The sequence below is a fragment of the Diorhabda sublineata genome, chromosome 2 (genome assembly GCF_026230105.1).
Source record: "Diorhabda sublineata isolate icDioSubl1.1 chromosome 2, icDioSubl1.1, whole genome shotgun sequence".
Taxonomy (NCBI): Eukaryota; Metazoa; Arthropoda; class Insecta; order Coleoptera; family Chrysomelidae; genus Diorhabda; species Diorhabda sublineata.
This window is the reverse complement of record NC_079475.1, coordinates 14,949,468-14,967,977: the sequence shown is the minus strand read 5'-3', so window position 1 is coordinate 14,967,977 and position 18,510 is coordinate 14,949,468. Positions and strand designations below refer to the sequence as shown.

General features: G+C 32.3%; 1 protein-coding gene across 1 annotated transcript; it reads left to right on the top strand.

The window, feature by feature from the left end:
- The first annotated feature begins 1,278 nt into the window (after nucleotides 1-1,278).
- On the top strand, nucleotides 1,279-15,854 carry LOC130452985 (natterin-4-like). Its single transcript, XM_056792548.1, has 4 exons — nucleotides 1,279-1,515; nucleotides 6,022-6,221; nucleotides 8,741-8,884; nucleotides 15,638-15,854. Exons 1-4 carry the CDS (start codon nucleotides 1,509-1,511, stop codon nucleotides 15,725-15,727), a joined length of 441 nt encoding a protein of 146 aa, XP_056648526.1. The 5' UTR covers nucleotides 1,279-1,508; the 3' UTR covers nucleotides 15,728-15,854.
- The last annotated feature ends 2,656 nt before the right edge of the window (nucleotides 15,855-18,510 follow it).

The following is an 18,510-nucleotide window of genomic DNA, read 5'->3' as shown; positions in this document are numbered from 1 at the left end:
TATGTTAGCTGCTGGTGGTGGAAATACTCTTCGACTATAATAACATCGGGGCTAGGAATCACAAGCGGTAACGGAGGGCTAGCTGAAGACAGCCTTGTTGTTAAAAAATTGCAAAAAATGGTGCAAAAAATCAACTTCTTCATCAACTTTGCTAGCTACATAATCGGTTGAAATACTACCTTCAACTCTTGTTATAACTGCTCCTGATCCTTTTACTGTGAATAACGCTGTCTTTAGCATATCCACTTCTAACCTAACTAATTCTTCTGAAAACAGTTCAAGACTGGCAATCTAACCTCAAAACGAGCAACATTTTTCATTCTTGACTAACCACTACCAGTGCTGAGATGATGAAAGTAAACTTCGCGGTTGGCTACGACATTCTAAGAACATGGCTTCTATGACTAGTGGGCGATTTTGTTAGGATAATGGAGAATGAAAAATAAGAATGATTTAATTACTGTATTTACTTCGACAGATGTAATCAAACTCCAAAACTGAGTAAAGAAATTGTACAGAATGTAGAAAAAGTTATCGAAGAAAACCACCAAGATATTTTGTACTTCAGACGAATCTTACTATCATGATGATTTCAAACAAAAAACCTTTGATATCAAATTGTTTCGGGTCTCAATTAGTTCTGTTGTTATTTATTAATGTAATTACCCAAAATATCTATCTGCGAATGCTCTGATTTTCCCATATTTCTCTATAGTTTCAGTCCATACGTTGGTGACATAGGCCAGGAGATTCCTGGTTGATCTAAGTTTACAAAAGCCATATTGATGGTTACTGATGATGTTTGAAGGATCATTATTTGCTGGTAAACGACTTTCTAACATTGGCAATTGTTGGGACTAAACTAAAGCAAATGGACGATAGTTGTTAGGAACCGTCTTTTTTCCTTTTTCTTTTTTGGTATGTGTTGAAGTCGAGCAAATTTCCAATCTACAAGGAAGACACTTCTTTTATATGATAAATAAGTTTGCACAGCGGACTTGTTAGATCAGGTGCGCAATTCTTCAATACGATTGGTGGCGTTTCATGGGGCCAGTGGCTTCATTGATGTTCAAATCTTTGAGAGAGATATTTGAAAATATTGGATCTTATATGTTAAAGAATCAACCTTTGAAATCGAATGGTTTGGTATTTAAATTAGTTCTATTGTTTTTTATAAAAGTAATTTTCTTGAATATTTAATTTCAGTTCGTACAAATAATTTGTTTATGTTTTGATATTCCGTTACCTAGAAAGATATTAAACTCGGTTTAGGTAGGTGGAGAATTTGAACACGCTGTATAACTCTCCATACCACTTTTATTGATGATATGATGGTGTCAAATTACAATGAAAGTCATAAACAAACATACGCCAGTTATATCTCTTATCTACTCGACATAAACTTTTAGAATTGATAAAATTGATAAGTAAATATCACGTTGAATTAAATTTATAATTTCAAACAAGTTTAGTGTCATTCATTTGTGTTTTTACAATTTCTGTAAAACATGGCTGGTGAGTTTTAGAAATATTTTTTTCGATATCTATTTACCAAATGTATTTTAAATTTATATTTTATATGTCAGGAAATATTTTAATTATTTATTTTCGTTATTGCATTTCACAAAAAATTTTGAACATAAATAAGTCCTACTTTATTATTCACTTTGGATATAAAATTCGTTTTTGTTGTTTTCAAAAATGTATTGATATTGTTTGTTATAATAATTTCGCCAATTATTCTCAGTCTACGCCCCTTTTCGAATCGTTAATAACAGGAGAGGATCTTAATTAAAACGATATTACAACTTTGGTGCAAGGGTTCTTCAATTTTAAAATTTAACTAGGAAAAATATTACAATAAAACAAAATGTTATTAATAAAACTATATGATATCTATTTTTCTCTCTCTCCTCCTACATAAGATTATAAAAATATTTCAAAAAATCTCTATCATACACAAATAAAAATTTTTAATGTTTCAAAATATGGGACAGTCAAGTTTGTTTTGGCATCAATGTCTTATCCATCATCTAAAAAAATGTTTCTGGACTAATGCGCCGGACAAAATGGATTTATCTCACTATCCAATGTACCATCCCGTACATTTATTGACCATCAGTCTTGATTTTGAACCTTTTCCATTCAGTGTGGATTGATTGCATATTGTGAAAATAAACTAATAACAATCGAGGGTTGGAAGATGTAACTAGCAGCCAAATACAATAATTCAACCTTCTATTATATTCACTATTATTCAAGCTTTAATGAGTGAAAATGTTATAGTATAATCTTGTCAACAAATATTATTCCGTAGATTTATGTTTTTCATTTATTAAAATAAGTTTCATAGTGACTTTATTTCTTCCCAGGTCTACAGCTTTTCTTCTAAAACCTTAATGGACGTTAAAATGCACATATCCCGAAACCTACGTTATATTTTTCTCCGGTCGATCTTTTTTTTATGTAAAAAGCAAGCACAAGAGGTGAAACCCTATTACACTCGAGTAGCTTGAGTTACGCCTGCCGTGTGGAGAGACCCATGGATATTAATCTTGAACTTCTGTAGATTGTAGTCTTCAAGAAAGACCTGCCTTGGTGCTGATTCCACAGGCTTGCACTTCTCCATGCGAACTTGGTGTTCATGAGGCACATCTGACGACTGTCAAATGGATCTTGCAAATACTGCTCTAAGTGGGATTTTGCTGGACAGCTCGGAAGAGAATTTGCCGTGGTAGTATCGGTAAAACAGAGTCAGGTCGGCGACTCAGTTGTCCAAGTTTCTATTATTTCATGTCCAGTGCCAGCCTTCTTTCTAAAAACAACACCGTGGGTCTTGTTGCAGTAAACTAACAAGACTTCTTCTTTCTTTCTCTTTATTGGGGCGGTTGACTTGAACGAAGCTATAGATCGAGTTTGCAATTTTATCGAGTAGACCGTTGATATACAGGAGAAAGAGAGTAGGTGACAAGATGCATCCCCGGGGAACACCAGCGTTTATCTCAAACTTTTCTTAGGTATGCCGATCGATAGCGACCTGGATGGATCGATCTTTGAAAAAGCCACTAAGCCAGTCGATAAGTGAGGGCGACAAACCGTAAGATCTTAATTAGTTTACAAGGTTGGCATGCCAAATCCTATCAACAACCTTTAATATGTCCAGTGCGATTGCTCTGGAATCCTCTTTTATATGATAAGAGAAACAAGTTCAGCTGCATAATTTTTCGTTACGATTGGTGGAGTTTCATCGGGGGCAGTGGCTAAATTGATGTCCAAGCCTTTGAGAAGTTTTCCGTCTTCTCTCGGTGTCGAAATTGTATTTCTAGCATTGATGAACCATCTCTAGGCAGGCAAGGTGGTAGTTTTTCCCGTGAATCAAGAATTGGAAACCCACCAAACGGCCCAATAAGTTCGCCTTCTCTTTTGCTGTTACTGTGATTGACCCATCTTCTCGAGTAAACGGTAGAATTTTTGGAACCTTGACTGGCCACTTGTGTTATAGATCAGAAAGATCTTGATCCATTTGGGTAATCGAGAAGTTTGTTTTACACTCTCTCATTATATCGTTTCTGCAAGCATGGTCTACTTGCAGGTATTTCTCGAGAGATTTTGAGCACTAAGATTTGAGCGCCATTTGCGATAAGCAACATTTCCGTTGCTGACTACTCTTTTATCAAACCATGGATTGTTATCTGCCAAGCTTTTGAAAGGGGTAAGAAATAAAGTCTCCCATAACTGCCAATATTACTTCAGACATCCGTTTGCACACACGTTTATGATACCAAACTTTACGTGGTCTATGTGGATCCTGAGTTCGGATTTCTAGTTCAAATGTGATTGTATTTAGTTGTGATCTGATGTTCCGAGTGGTGCATACACAGTCGCGTCTTCTAGATCAGTGTCTGTTATTAGAATCAGTTCTAAGAGGCTAGCAAAGTCACCATCTCTATCGAGGCCTCTGATTGGTTTATTGATAAATTGGGTCAGTCTGTGACTGTTGGCAAAATCTTCAGCATGCCTCATCGTCAGTTCTGTTGGAAAAATTCTTCCAGCTGACGTCATGAACATTAAAATCGCCGACGATAATAATGTCTGTATAGAAAGCAACAAAATTTTGTTATTCTTTGAGTCGTTTCTTTAAGCCACATAAAATCGAATTCTGAAGGCTCGAAACTTTCTTTTCGCTAGAAAGATATGTCGTTCCTAAGGAAGACGGTGAGTCAAAAGTTAAATCTGAATCGGGTGTGTAAGTTTTATCCAGGATATGCAAGGTGAACCTTGGATGTTGTTGAATTTCCTTTCGTTTCTTCAAAAGCCAGAATGTGAGGTTTCCTCGACTGCAGATGTTGATATATAGCATTTATTTTCGTGTTAATACCTCGTATATTGCAGAAATATACCTTGAAAATATTTTTGCTTGATAGACCCTCCGCCCGGAGATCCGAACGGGAGGCTATTTTAATTCCGGAATATTTTGATCTAGGTTTTTCCCACCCTGGAAACCGGACAAATAGGCGCAGTGATGAAACTTGGAACCCTTAGGGCTAATTCACTCACGTCGTCTATATTCGATATGGTAGTATCTCACCAGGCGATACGATAATTTTTTTCAGTTGCCAAAACTTAAATTCGTAATTCATATTATGATCTTCATGATGGACATGTGTCGCTAATGAACACATCTCAGGATATAATTTGCTATCGCTTTGTGAGAGGTTATTGATTGGTGAGTGACCTCTTCGACTGACCAAAGTACTTTTTGTCACAATTTAAATAAGAAATTTTATGTGTATTATGGACATAACACGAATTATGAATCTGCCAAAATTTTAACAACTGGGGAAAACTAAAATTAAATACGTTGATTTTTAGAAACAAAATATATTGCCCAAAACGAACAATGCGTTAAAAAGAATTGTACAAATATATTGATATAATTGAAACACCTTAGTGAATCTACCTTTCGAATTTAAGTCTAATATCCTACAATTGAAATTCAAAAACTTTTTACATCTTTCCCCAAAATAGAGACATAAATTACTCCATAATCTATAAGGTGTATCGAGCTTAATACTATACTCATGCTGTTTTTTAATAAAAAATTCTTTGAAATTTTGAAAAGATAAGATATTATTCTACTGAAATATGTGATTTTAAGAAATTTCAAACCATCAAAATTAGTTGAGAATTATGTGATATATCATAGGGATAAAAATTAATCTTGTTTAATGTTTCTAAATAAAACATAAAAGTATTTATTCAATGATGTCATGAACTTTATCATTTATGATAATTGTCTGTTTATTAACAATAAATTTTTTTTCTGAAAATCAATTAAAGCCTAATTCCATCACAATATTTTGTTAGTATCTAATCAAAATTATAAGGGATATCCAGAAAATTGAAGCCAACATTTTGGGAGCTAGGGTCATTATAATGTGAATTTCCAAAAAATTTTCGACATACGAAATTCCGCTATAGATATTTTTTCAAAAAATAATCGAGAAATACCGTCGCTTTTTTTATCTTGAAGTATCTATAATCGATATTTATTTTCGAGTATCAAATTTGACATTTTTTCAAGATCTTCATAATATTTTACTATTAAGCTAATACTTTTGATGTCTATACAAGATAATTCCTGGTTTAAATAGAATTCAGTTTGAATTTTCACTTTCTAACACTGCTATAAACTTCATTCTCTTAATAATAATTTTCATGTTTTGATAAACGAATAATTTGAGTACTCGCACCTTGAAGTAAAAAAGTTCGATAAATAAAATATCGATTTCTTTTATTCTGCATAAATCGATATGGCTTAAAAATATCGATACGATATTCAACGATACATTTTTCTACTGTACTGTAAAGTCAAAAAATAATTAAAAATGAAAAATCAATTAACATCAGTAACTGATCTTTTATTCTAATTTTTGAATGTCAACAGTAATATTCTCGTTTTGTTCACGAATATGTGATATTTGGTCATTTGATTTATTTGTAAACGACGCCTTTTTTCAGCTTACTATTGGGTTGATTGTCATGCTCGTGGGACGGTTCCATCAACAGCACTTCGTGGTGGCACTGACATTGATGGATCACAAATATTTGTAGGTAGAGCTTTTCATGAAGGGGATTGGATACCGGCTAAAGTAATTCCATCTAAAAATGTAGCTTATGTACCTTATAATGGCGGAGAGCATGCAAAATTTCGATATCAGGTAGATCAAATCAATATTTATAAAATTTAAATATGGTTTTGGTTATATAGTTCAAATTTAAGGGATGCTAATTAGTTCCATTTTTTTTTATAAAAATATTCATAAAATTATAGGAAAAAAAGAAAAGAAAATTGTATCCCTTCTATTGATCAACTTTTGAGATTTTTAGAAATAGAGAATTGCTATTTAAGTTTCGAGATATATCAACACTGATTTGAATATGTCAAAAATGACATTACCATCAAACAGTTTGACATTTTTAATGGTGAATTCAATCCTGGTAGCACTTCGTTACACAATAAATTTCGTGAAGGTCGTCCAAAATCGTCTGTTGTGCCAGAAAACATCGATAATAAAAAGTTACTATTATTTGATTCCTTATAATTATTTTTCAATCAAATTAAATATATTGGAAATAATATTTTTATTAATTGCTTATTATTGAAATAATTTTCACACATACCTTTCCATTTCCGCTATTATGTGAACATAGTAGACATATCACGTGCGTTACGCCAATTTGGTCAAAAACATAAATTCAGTTACTTGGAAAACAACAAAGAGAATATGAAGCTTCAAAAATATAGGAAGGAAAAAATGATAAATATTAATTTTCAAAAAAAAATTTATTTACTCATGAAAATATCAATTTTATCTACAAACATTAATTTCATGGGTTATTATTATTATGATAATCATTTTACACTTCTAAAGTGAGATTGAAAATTTATTTCTAGATCAGCTTTGACTACACTTGGTACTTTTATATACACTGGCCAGCAAAAAATTAAGATCACTTCAGAAATTCCGAATAATTCATAAAATGCGAAAAATTTTATATTGATAAGGATTAGTAGGCGTTAAAGAAAATTTTTTCCGAAACTTGACAGCTGTCATCAGCTGGCGTTCGATGTACTAGAGTACGACTTTGATGAAAAATGTGCCTTTGCGCTAATTGCCTGTTATCCAGTTTACTGCTACTACTAACAATTTTATTGCAAAGTGTAGTGATTTAACAGGCCCTTAATTCCTTTAGATCCGATTGTTGTGGCAAGAATTGTTGCGCTGTTACAAGATGGTCGGATGCAACGTGGAACTGCAATAATTGTTGGTGCTAGTCTTTGTGGTGTGCAAAGGGGGTACCAGCGCTTTCTGGAGAGTAGCCTGATCACTAGAAGATCAGAGTCTGGGCGAAAAAGAGTTAGCACTCAATGAGATGACCGTTTTTTGCTGTCCACAAGTTTGCGGAATAGGACAGCTACTGCGGTTTCACTGCGAAATTAGTTGGAAGAATTGAGAAATGTCAACGTTAGTGAATGGACCGTTAGAAGAAGACTTCATGCTGCTGGACTGTCATGCAGAAGAATGGCTACAAGTCTCCCGTTGCAACGCCAGCATCGGACTGCAAGATTGACATTTGCCAGAGATCACGTTCGTTGGAATGATGATGACTGGAACTGAGTATTGTTCTCAGATGAGTCGCGTTTTTGCCTTACTGGGTCAGATGGACGTCGACAAGTGTGGAGAAGACCTGGGGAAAGATATGCTGAAGTTTGCACTGACGAGCGTCTTCCATTTGGTGGTGGGTCAGTTATGGTTTGGTCAGGAATCACGGCACATGCTCGTCCAGAGTTGGTCTTTATAGAAAATGGTTCCCTAACCTCTCACAGGTACATTACGGAGGTGATAGAAGACCATGTTATGCCTTTCATGGTGACTATGGGGGAACGTGGCATTTTTATGCAAGGTGGTTTGACTGGCCAGCCCACAGCCCCGACATGAATCCCATAGAACATGTCTGGGACGAGTTGGGACGACTGATCTGCAGACATACACCAGCACCAGAATGTGATCCGCAACTTAATTCAAAGTATGCCGTGCCGACTTCAAGCAGTCGTCAATGCAAGATGAGGGAAAACACGTTATTAGTGTCAAATTTTTTAGTTTGGTTCGTTCCATATCTTCCCTAACAACAAAATGTTGAATTTCGCCTAAAATGTTAATTTGTTGCTTTTTCAGAATAAATCATTAAATCCAAGAAAAAAATGCATTTTTCTTTAGTATAGATTATCACATTCAGCTTACAAAAGCACATGCAATGATGTACAGTTTGCGAATACTATCTGAAAACGTAAAATTACAAAGAACATGAAAATTTTATGGTGACCTCAATTTTTTGCTCGTCAGTGTATTATAGCAGTCATTATTCAATACACAAATAGTAGACCGAACCTCAAATAACAAACTGAACGATGAGACCTTTAGCATTTCCATGAGGCACACGTTCTGGCCCCGCGCTGGATGCGGAATTCAGTGACGCATGTACCAAGGTGCTGATTGGATCGTTCCGCAATAGTCGTGACGCACGTCCACTCCGCACCATCTGATTGAATTCTTAGTGGAATATTTATATTCCACTAATATATTTTCTCTCTTTTTAACAGAATTCTAAATAGAAGCAGAGTAGTACTCAAAATTACTATTGGGATCATTTATAATGGAATCCTTTTTCATTTTAGGTTTTATGTGAACAACGTTTCGATTGGGTACCTTCACAAAACGGTCACATTCCATTTGGAGCAGTAGAAGGTGGGAAAACGCGAGAGGGTGAACCACTATACATCGGTAGAGTTCATCATGCAGGATCTCATACTGTCGGAAAGGTTGGTACCTTTAATTAATTTTGAATAAACAGTTTGACGGTCGGGTGTCACAGTATGTTGATGGGAACATAAAAACTATACTCAAAGGTTCTCTCTCAACGTTTCAGTATCTCATCTATTTTGATCATTCCATTTGAAAGCTCAGTTACTGTATCTCTCTATCATGTAGTTTAATTAATTAGGATGAAGATATAAAAGTTAAAGTTGGTACGACATTATTGTGGGACAGTTCTAAATATTTATCTCCATTTAAATTGCCATCAATGAAAGCGGAACCTTCGATATGATTTCTAACAATTCCTGTCAGAAATATTAACTTTCACAGGATGTTGTGCATGTTTTTCTCTCATCCAGTGAGGATTCTCATTAGACCAATAGCGGCAACAATACGTTGTCTCATCGAAGTCGTCTTGCATGAGCTCTTAAGTTGGTATAACGTTATAGAGATGCATTTAATTTTTCTTTGATATTCGACAAATTGAACAGAATTATATGGATTTTCTCGAAACTTCTTACATGACCAAGTTTATGAAACTGTTTTTCTATTTCGCTAATTGCTCTTTGGGATATAGGCAGCAAATTTGAAAATTTTTGTGAAATGAGCGAGTAACTTCCAATTGTGTCTTCTCTAAAATGTAGTATTATTTATAAAGAAAATTGATACATTAGTGAATGAGTTGGAATCATTAGGCACAAAATTACTGAACGGGTCAGCTCTGGATTAGTTGTGGTACAAATAACAAGAATTGATATACCACTAATCATTGCTTAGAAAAATTGGTATAAATGATGAAGTGATTGATAAAATGTAGTAAAGATGAAGACTTTCAATTATTTATGGAGAAGATTGATACATTGGTAAATGAGTTGAAATCATTAGACACAAAATTAATCATTGGCAAGAAAAATTGGTAGATATGATGAAGTGATTCGTATTCAGAAAAAAAATCACAAGTATGTGACAGAATTGAGAGATTTTTCTCTACCTTTGGAAATAAGAATTGCTAATGGACAAAACTTCACTGTCTACAAAACAAGAAACAAAGTGTATATATGACATAACTCCAATAGTCATAGTCCTTATAATGAATGGTATTAAACGCATCTTACTATCAGTGAATGAATTGATAAATAATGTTAAAAATAAGCATAGAAATTAAAATCAAGGAAAATAACATATACCAAGATTCCTCTATTTTTATGGATCTACTACTCAATATAGAAATACGTGCTGTTATTACGAGAAATAAAACTGTAATCTTAGTTTTAAGTGATCTCATTTACTCACATGTGTCTGGACAAATTACAACCACAATTAGTGAAGGTTGCACATATAAAACTTTACTGGATGAAAACTTCCATTCTATTCATACCTCTTCAATGAAAAATCAATTAATAATTGTTGATAACTTATCGGAATACAATAGAGCTATTGGAAGAGAGAAGGATGTCAAAGAATAATATGTACAAGTCCAAGAGTATTACCTTTATTTTTAATAAAAGTTCTATAATCAACTTCACAATACCTGCAAAAATGTATGGTAAAGATATGATGCTTAAAATGTTGAAACCATTTGGATGTGAAGGGTGGATATAGACTTTGCCCAAAAGAAAGAAACTAGCTTCCAGTCCAAGAACGGTAGCAAAGGTGAAAGATGAAATAAATATTAGATTCTGAATTAGCTACTTTTTTGGAAAATTAAAGTTCTATAATCAACTTCAAAATAAAGATATGATGCTTAAAATGTTGAAACCATTTGGATGTGAAGGGTGGATATAGACTTTGCCCAAAAGAAAGAAACTAGCTTCCAGTCCAAGAACGGTAGCAAAGGTAAAAGATTAAATAAATATTAGATTCTGAATTAGCTACTTTTTTGGAAAATTAAAGTTCTATAATCAACTTCAAAATAACGATATGATGCTTAAAATGTTGAAACCATTTAGATGTGAAGGGTGGACATAGACTTTACCCAAAAGAAAGAAACTAGCTTCCAGTCCAAGAACGGTAGCAAAGGTGAAACATTAAATAAATATTAGATTCTGAATTAGCTACTTTTTTGGAAAATGAAAGTTTTATAATCAACTTCAAAATAAAGATATGATGCTTAAAATGTTGAAACCATTTAGATGTGAAGGGTGGACATAGACTTTACCCAAAAGAAAGAAACTAGCTTCCAGTCCAAGAACGGTAGCAAAGGTGAAACATTAAATAAATATTAGATTCTGAATTAGCTACTTTTTTGGAAAATGAAAGTTTTATAATCAACTTCAAAATAAAGATATGATGCTTAAAATGTTGAAACCATTTGGATGTGAAGGATGGATATAGACTTTACCTAAAAGAAAGAAACTAGCTTCCAGTCCAAGAACGGTAGCAAAGGTGAAACATTAAATAAATATTAGATTCTGAATTAGCTACTTTTTTGGAAAATGAAAGTTCTATAATCAACTTCAAAATAAAGATATGATGCTTAAAATGTTGAAACCATTTGGATGTGAAGGGTGGATATAGACTTTGCCCAAAAGAAAGAAACTAGCTTCCAGTTCAAGAACGGTAGCAAAGGTGAAAGATTAAATAAATATTAGATTCTGAATTAGCTACTTTTTTGGAAAATGAAAGTTCTATAATCAACTTCAAAATAAAGATATGATGCTTAAAATGTTGAAACCATTTGGATGTGAAGGGTGGATATAGACTTTGCCCAAAAGAAAGAAACTAGCTTCCAGTCCAAGAACGGTAGCAAAGGTGAAAGATTAAATAAATATTAGATTCTGAATTAGCTATTTTTTTGGAAAATTAAAGTTCTATAATCAACTTCAAAATAACGATATGATGCTTAAAATGTTGAAACCATTTAGATGTGAAGGGTGGACATAGACTTTACCCAAAAGAAAGAAACTAGCTTCCAGTCCAAGAACGGTAGCAAAGGTGAAACATTAAATAAATATTAGATTCTGAATTAGCTACTTTTTTGGAAAATGAAAGTTTTATAATCAACTTCAAAATAAAGATATGATGCTTAAAATGTTGAAACCATTTAGATGTGAAGGGTGGACATAGACTTTACCCAAAAGAAAGAAACTAGCTTCCAGTCCAAGAACGGTAGCAAAGGTGAAACATTAAATAAATATTAGATTCTGAATTAGCTACTTTTTTGGAAAATGAAAGTTCTATAATCGACTTCAAAATAAAGATATGATGCTTAAAATGATGAAACCATTTGGATGTGAAGGATGGATATAGACTTTACCTAAAAGAAAGAAACTAGCTTCCAGTCCAAGAACGGTAGCAAAGGTGAAAGATTAAATAAATATTAGATTCTGAATTAGCTACTTTTTTGGAAAATGAAAGTTCTATAATCGACTTCAAAATAAAGATATGATGCTTAAAATGATGAAACCATTTGGATGTGAAGGATGGATATAGACTTTACCTAAAAGAAAGAAACTAGCTTCCAGTCCAAGAACGGTAGCAAAGGTGAAAGATTAAATAAATATTAGATTCTGAATTAGCTACTTTTTTGGAAAATTAAAGTTCTATAATCAACTTCAAAATAACGATATGATGCTTAAAATGTTGAAACCATTTAGATGTGAAGGGTGGACATAGACTTTACCCAAAAGAAAGAAACTAGCTTCCAGTCCAAGAACGGTAGCAAAGGTGAAGCATTAAATAAATATTAGATTCTGAATTAGCTACTTTTTTGGAAAATTAAAGTTCTATAATCAACTTCAAAATAACGTTATGATGCTTAAAATGTTGAAACCTTTTAGATGTGAAGGGTGGACATAGACTTTACCCAAAAGAAAGAAACTAGCTTCCAGTCCAAGAACGGTAGCAAAGGTGAAACATTAAATAAATATTAGATTCTGAATTAGCTACTTTTTTGGAAAATGAAAGTTCTATAATCAACTTCAAAATAAAGATATGATGCTTAAAATGTTGAAACCATTTGGATGTGAAGGGTGGACATAGACTTTACCCAAAAGAAAGAAACTAGCTTCCAGTCCAAGAACGGTAGCAAAGGTGAAACATTAAATAAATATTAGATTCTGAATTAGCTACTTTTTTGGAAAATTAAAGTTCTATAATCAACTTCAAAATAACGATATGATGCTTAAAATGTTGAAACCATTTAGATGTGAAGGGTGGACATAGACTTTACCCAAAAGAAAGAAACTAGCTTCCAGTCCAAGAACGGTAGCAAAGGTGAAACATTAAATAAATATTAGATTCTGAATTAGCTACTTTTTTGGAAAATTAAAGTTCTATAATCAACTTCAAAATAACGATATGATGCTTAAAATGTTGAAACCATTTAGATGTGAAGGGTGGACATAGACTTTACCCAAAAGAAAGAAACTAGCTTCCAGTCCAAGAACGGTAGCAAAGGTGAAACATTAAATAAATATTAGATTCTGAATTAGCTACTTTTTTGGAAAATTAAAGTTCTATAATCAACTTCAAAATAACGATATGATGCTTAAAATGTTGAAACCTTTTAGATGTGAAGGGTGGACATAGACTTTACCCAAAAGAAAGAAACTAGCTTCCAGTCCAAGAACGGTAGCAAAGGTGAAACATTAAATAAATATTAGATTCTGAATTAGCTACTTTTTTGGAAAATGAAAGTTCTATAATCAACTTCAAAATAACGATATGATGCTTAAAATGTTGAAACCATTTAGATGTGAAGGGTGGACATAGACTTTACCCAAAAGAAAGAAACTAGCTTCCAGTCCAAGAACGGTAGCAAAGGTGAAACATTAAATAAATATTAGATTCTGAATTAGCTACTTTTTTGGAAAATGAAAGTTTTATAATCAACTTCAAAATAAAGATATGATGCTTAAAATGTTGAAACCATTTGGATGTGAAGGATGGATATAGACTTTACCTAAAAGAAAGAAACTAGCTTCCAGTCCAAGAACGGTAGCAAAGGTGAAACATTAAATAAATATTAGATTCTGAATTAGCTACTTTTTTGGAAAATGAAAGTTCTATAATCAACTTCAAAATAAAGATATGATGCTTAAAATGTTGAAACCATTTGGATGTGAAGGGTGGACATAGACTTTACCTAAAAGAAAGAAACTAGCTTCCAGTCCAAGAACGGTAGCAAAGGTGAAACATTAAATAAATATTAGATTCTGAATTAGCTACTTTTTTGGAAAATGAAAGTTCTATAATCAACTTCAAAATAAAGATATGATGCTTAAAATGTTGAAACCATTTGGATGTGAAGGATGGATATAGACTTTACCTAAAAGAAAGAAACTAGCTTCCAGTCCAAGAACGGTAGCAAAGGTGAAACATTAAATAAATATTAGATTCTGAATTAGCTACTTTTTTGGAAAATGAAAGTTTTATAATCAACTTCAAAATAAAGATATGATGCTTAAAATGTTGAAACCATTTGGATGTGAAGGGTGGATATAGACTTTGCCCAAAAGAAAGAAACTAGCTTCCAGTTCAAGAACGGTAGCAAAGGTGAAAGATTAAATAAATATTAGATTCTGAATTAGCTACTTTTTTGGAAAATTAAAGTTCTATAATCAACTTCAAAATAAAGATATGATGCTTAAAATGTTGAAACCATTTAGATGTGAAGGGTGGACATAGACTTTACCCAAAAGAAAGAAACTAGCTTCCAGTCCAAGAACGGTAGCAAAGGTGAAAGATTAAATAAATATTAGATTCTGAATTAGCTATTTTTTTGGAAAATTAAAGTTCTATAATCAACTTCAAAATAACGATATGATGCTTAAAATGTTGAAACCATTTAGATGTGAAGGGTGGACATAGACTTTACCCAAAAGAAAGAAACTAGCTTCCAGTCCAAGAACGGTAGCAAAGGTGAAAGATTAAATAAATATTAGATTCTGAATTAGCTACTTTTTTGGAAAATTAAAGTTCTATAATCAACTTCAAAATAAAGATATGATGCTTAAAATGTTGAAACCATTTAGATGTGAAAGGTGGACATAGACTTTACCCAAAAGAAAGAAACTAGCTTCCAGTCCAAGAACGGTAGCAAAGGTGAAAGATTAAATAAATATTAGATTCTGAATTAGCTACTTTTTTGGAAAATTAAAGTTCTATAATCAACTTCAAAATAAAGATATGATGCTTAAAATGTTGAAACCATTTGGATGTGAAGGGTGGACATAGACTTTACCTAAAAGAAAGAAACTAGCTTCCAGTCCAAGAACGGTAGCAAAGGTGAAACATTAAATAAATATTAGATTCTGAATTAGCTACTTTTTTGGAAAATTAAAGTTCTATAGTCAACTTCAAAATAACGATATGATGCTTAAAATGTTGAAACCATTTGGATGTGAAGGGTGGATATAGACTTTGCCCAAAAGAAAGAAACTAGCTTCCAGTCCAAGAACGGTAGCAAAGGTGAAAGATTAAATAAATATTAGATTCTGAATTAGCTACTTTTTTGGAAAATTAAAGTTCTATAATCAACTTCAAAATAACGATATGATGCTTAAAATGTTGAAACCATTTGGATTTTATACTTTACCCAGGAGAAAGAAACTAGCTTTCAGGCCAAGAGTAATAACAAAAGTGGAAAATAAATATTATATATCGATGGAAATAAATGTAAAAATAATGGATAATAATTCATATAAAAAGTTGATTGACATTATTCTTCGAAATATTATATCCATTTCTATTAAATCGATAAAATTTTATGGATTTTCCATGTCGTATAACTACTCATTATGTTTTATTATTTTTAGGTACACCCTAGCCATGGATGTTGTTATATTCCATTCGATGGAAAGGAACACGGGCACCGACATTACGAAATTTTAATTCTTAGATCTTAAAATAATCATAAAGTTTTTTCAAATGAAACTTTTTGCTTCAAAATAATTTTGCTGCGGTATTTCTCGATATAATGTATTTACTGTAAGAGTTTAAAATTTCCAAATAAAGAAAAACATGTTTTTAATATTGATTGTTTCTATTAAAAAGTGTGTGAAAACAGTGCTTTTTGGTAAGTCTAATCATGTGTGTATACATTTTGACTGGAATAAAAAAATCCTCACTCTCTAAATATTTTAAAGTGTAATGAGGAGTAAAAAAATGATGAAGATAGGAGGCGTAAGGGACAATGTAGATACGTTTGATGTCAGAAGATTTTAATAAAAAAATTAAAAATTTATTGGAAAAATGCCAAAAGTGTTTAAAATTTTTATCTGTTCAAAGAATAGTACATGTTTTTAAGTTATCATTAGATGCCCACATTTTTGGTATTATTATAATAAATCTTTACTTCTTTATTAATAACTTCTGATGTCATATGGAGAGGACTATATCTTAAAACGACATATTTTTTATGTCGATCGATATTTTCGAAATTTCTTCACATAACAGTTACTAAAACTCTTTTAAAGCACCAAATATCTTAAGAAGAATTTAATAGATGTTAAAAATGAAATAGTACACATCGAATAATTTCCTTGATTCATTTTAATAGCTGCACAAATTGCAAATAAATATTTTTGATTTTGGAGACAAATCAATACACTCCAAATGAGCCCATAATTGATAAAATGGACAGAATGTATTTTTCTTTTAATTGTGAAGCGCGCTAAATAACCCGTTGCAATAAATCCAAGACCCATGCTCTTCGTATTCATCATTCTATTGAAAGGACTTGCTTTCTTCTTTAGTGTCATCTTCAACTATTGCCCTGACCTCTTCTGTGTTGCTTATGATTTTACCTCGTCCATCAAGGGATCGTCTCATTATTTTTTTCATTGTGAATATTAGTTAAACTGAAATTTTCACTAGATAAAATAAATAGAGGATTTTGATAGAATTTTTCCACTATGCAAATTTTGCATTTTGCATTTTGGTAACTATTTCTTCGAGCTGTCGCAATAAATAGTTCTTTAATTTTTTTTAAGCATCAACTTTCGATTTTTTCTAAATTGTTTGTTCTTGGTTTTCAGTTCTTCAGGGTTCGGAAAATATATTCAAAAAGTGTACTTCTTTGTTACATTCCTTTTTCTTGATTGGACTATCGCTTGAGGTGGTGGGTATATTTTTAAAAATTATACCTTTTTGACTTCTGTCTTGCATTCTCCATCATTATTGATCTGAAGTTCAGAAACGACTCCTGTTCATTTTCTACTTCAACTTGATTGTCGTTTTCCTCTAACGGGTACCCTTTTTCAGCTTTTTCAGCTCAATATTATTTCTGTCCACTGGTACAAAAAGATAACAGGAAAAAATTTTGGAATTAAATTCCTGTTCAAGCGGTCAATGCATTTTGGATTGTCGCTGCTTCACCATCTGCTTTTGAAAAGACTCACTTGGTAAGCAGTAATAACATGGCCTGGATGGTTTTTCAACCATGTGGTACAGGCCTGTTTTTAATATACCTTTAAAGGTCTAAAAAAACTCACATTCAGTGGTTACATGCGATAGCTGCGGGGAAGCACATGAGAATTATGTTATTTTTTCTGCAGAAAGCAACAGCTACTAAGGATGTGTGGCTTGGTTGACCATCAAGAAGAAACCATACTTTACTTTCCAGAGAGGGATTAGCATATTTGCAAAATTGCTTCAACCACTGAAGAACCAGTTCTAAGTCCATTCAACCAGACTGTTGACACAAAGTTAATTTCCCGGGAAGTGCTTTATCAAAAATTTCATATTTTTCGTTTTTTTCTTGGAAATATCAAGGCTGAAAGAGTGTAGATGCTACAAACAACCGTCACTTGTTGGCCTCTTTCTGAGTTTGTCAGAGATTCTTCCGGTCGTTGCCAAAATTTTCTGAAGTTTCTAAAGACAGTTTCCAAGTTATCAAGTCAAACAGGTTTTAAGGGTTGTCGAGTGTTTAAAATGCCAGTTAATAATATAGATGTTTATATACAAAATTAACAAATTGAAAGATTTTCCAAAATTACTCGTAATTATGTAGAAAATTTTTCTGTTAAATTAAGACCTTACTGTATATGAATTATAAATGCTTCAATTATGATTATCGATATCCCTATCTAATAGAGCATTAGGTGAAATATAATTACACGAAATGTAAATTTAAATTGTTATTATATGTGGTATCTACGACTGATCTCATTTTGGAATTAGTCACGATTTTGCTCACGCACTAATTTGACCACGAATATTCATTTTTACGTAACGGTATAAAATCATCAACAATATATTTTATAAATTCATTACAGAAAAAGTAATTGGCATCCAGTATTTCTTAATAAATAAAAGGGTGGGCCATACATTTTTACAAGAAAAAAATACAGCAACAAAATGAATTACAAAAGGGATTCGAAAAAGGGTTACTGTGTTCAAATTGATGCCCATGTCTTTCAGCATACGTCGTAAACAGCGATCTTATATTTGAAGTTCTCCCTATAGCCGATGCAACGTTTTAATCTTTTTTGACAGCGTTGCCAGACCTCTGCATATTTAATATATCTGTTTATAAAAACAGTTCAATTTATAAATTCTTGTGAAAATACAGAACGTAATTAATTTCCTTTGTTTGAAGTATCATTCTAACAGTTAATGTTTCATGTCATAATAATATTCTGTAAATTGATTAATAACTTGAAAAATAAACTTTATAATTTCATTTTTT

Coding starts and splice junctions, on each gene's coding strand:
- LOC130452985 (XM_056792548.1), top strand. Junction 6,222..8,740: donor ATGCAAAATTTCGATATCAG/GTAGATCAAATC, acceptor TTTTCATTTTAG/GTTTTATGTGAACAACGTTT. Junction 8,885..15,637: donor GATCTCATACTGTCGGAAAG/GTTGGTACCTTT, acceptor TATTATTTTTAG/GTACACCCTAGCCATGGATG.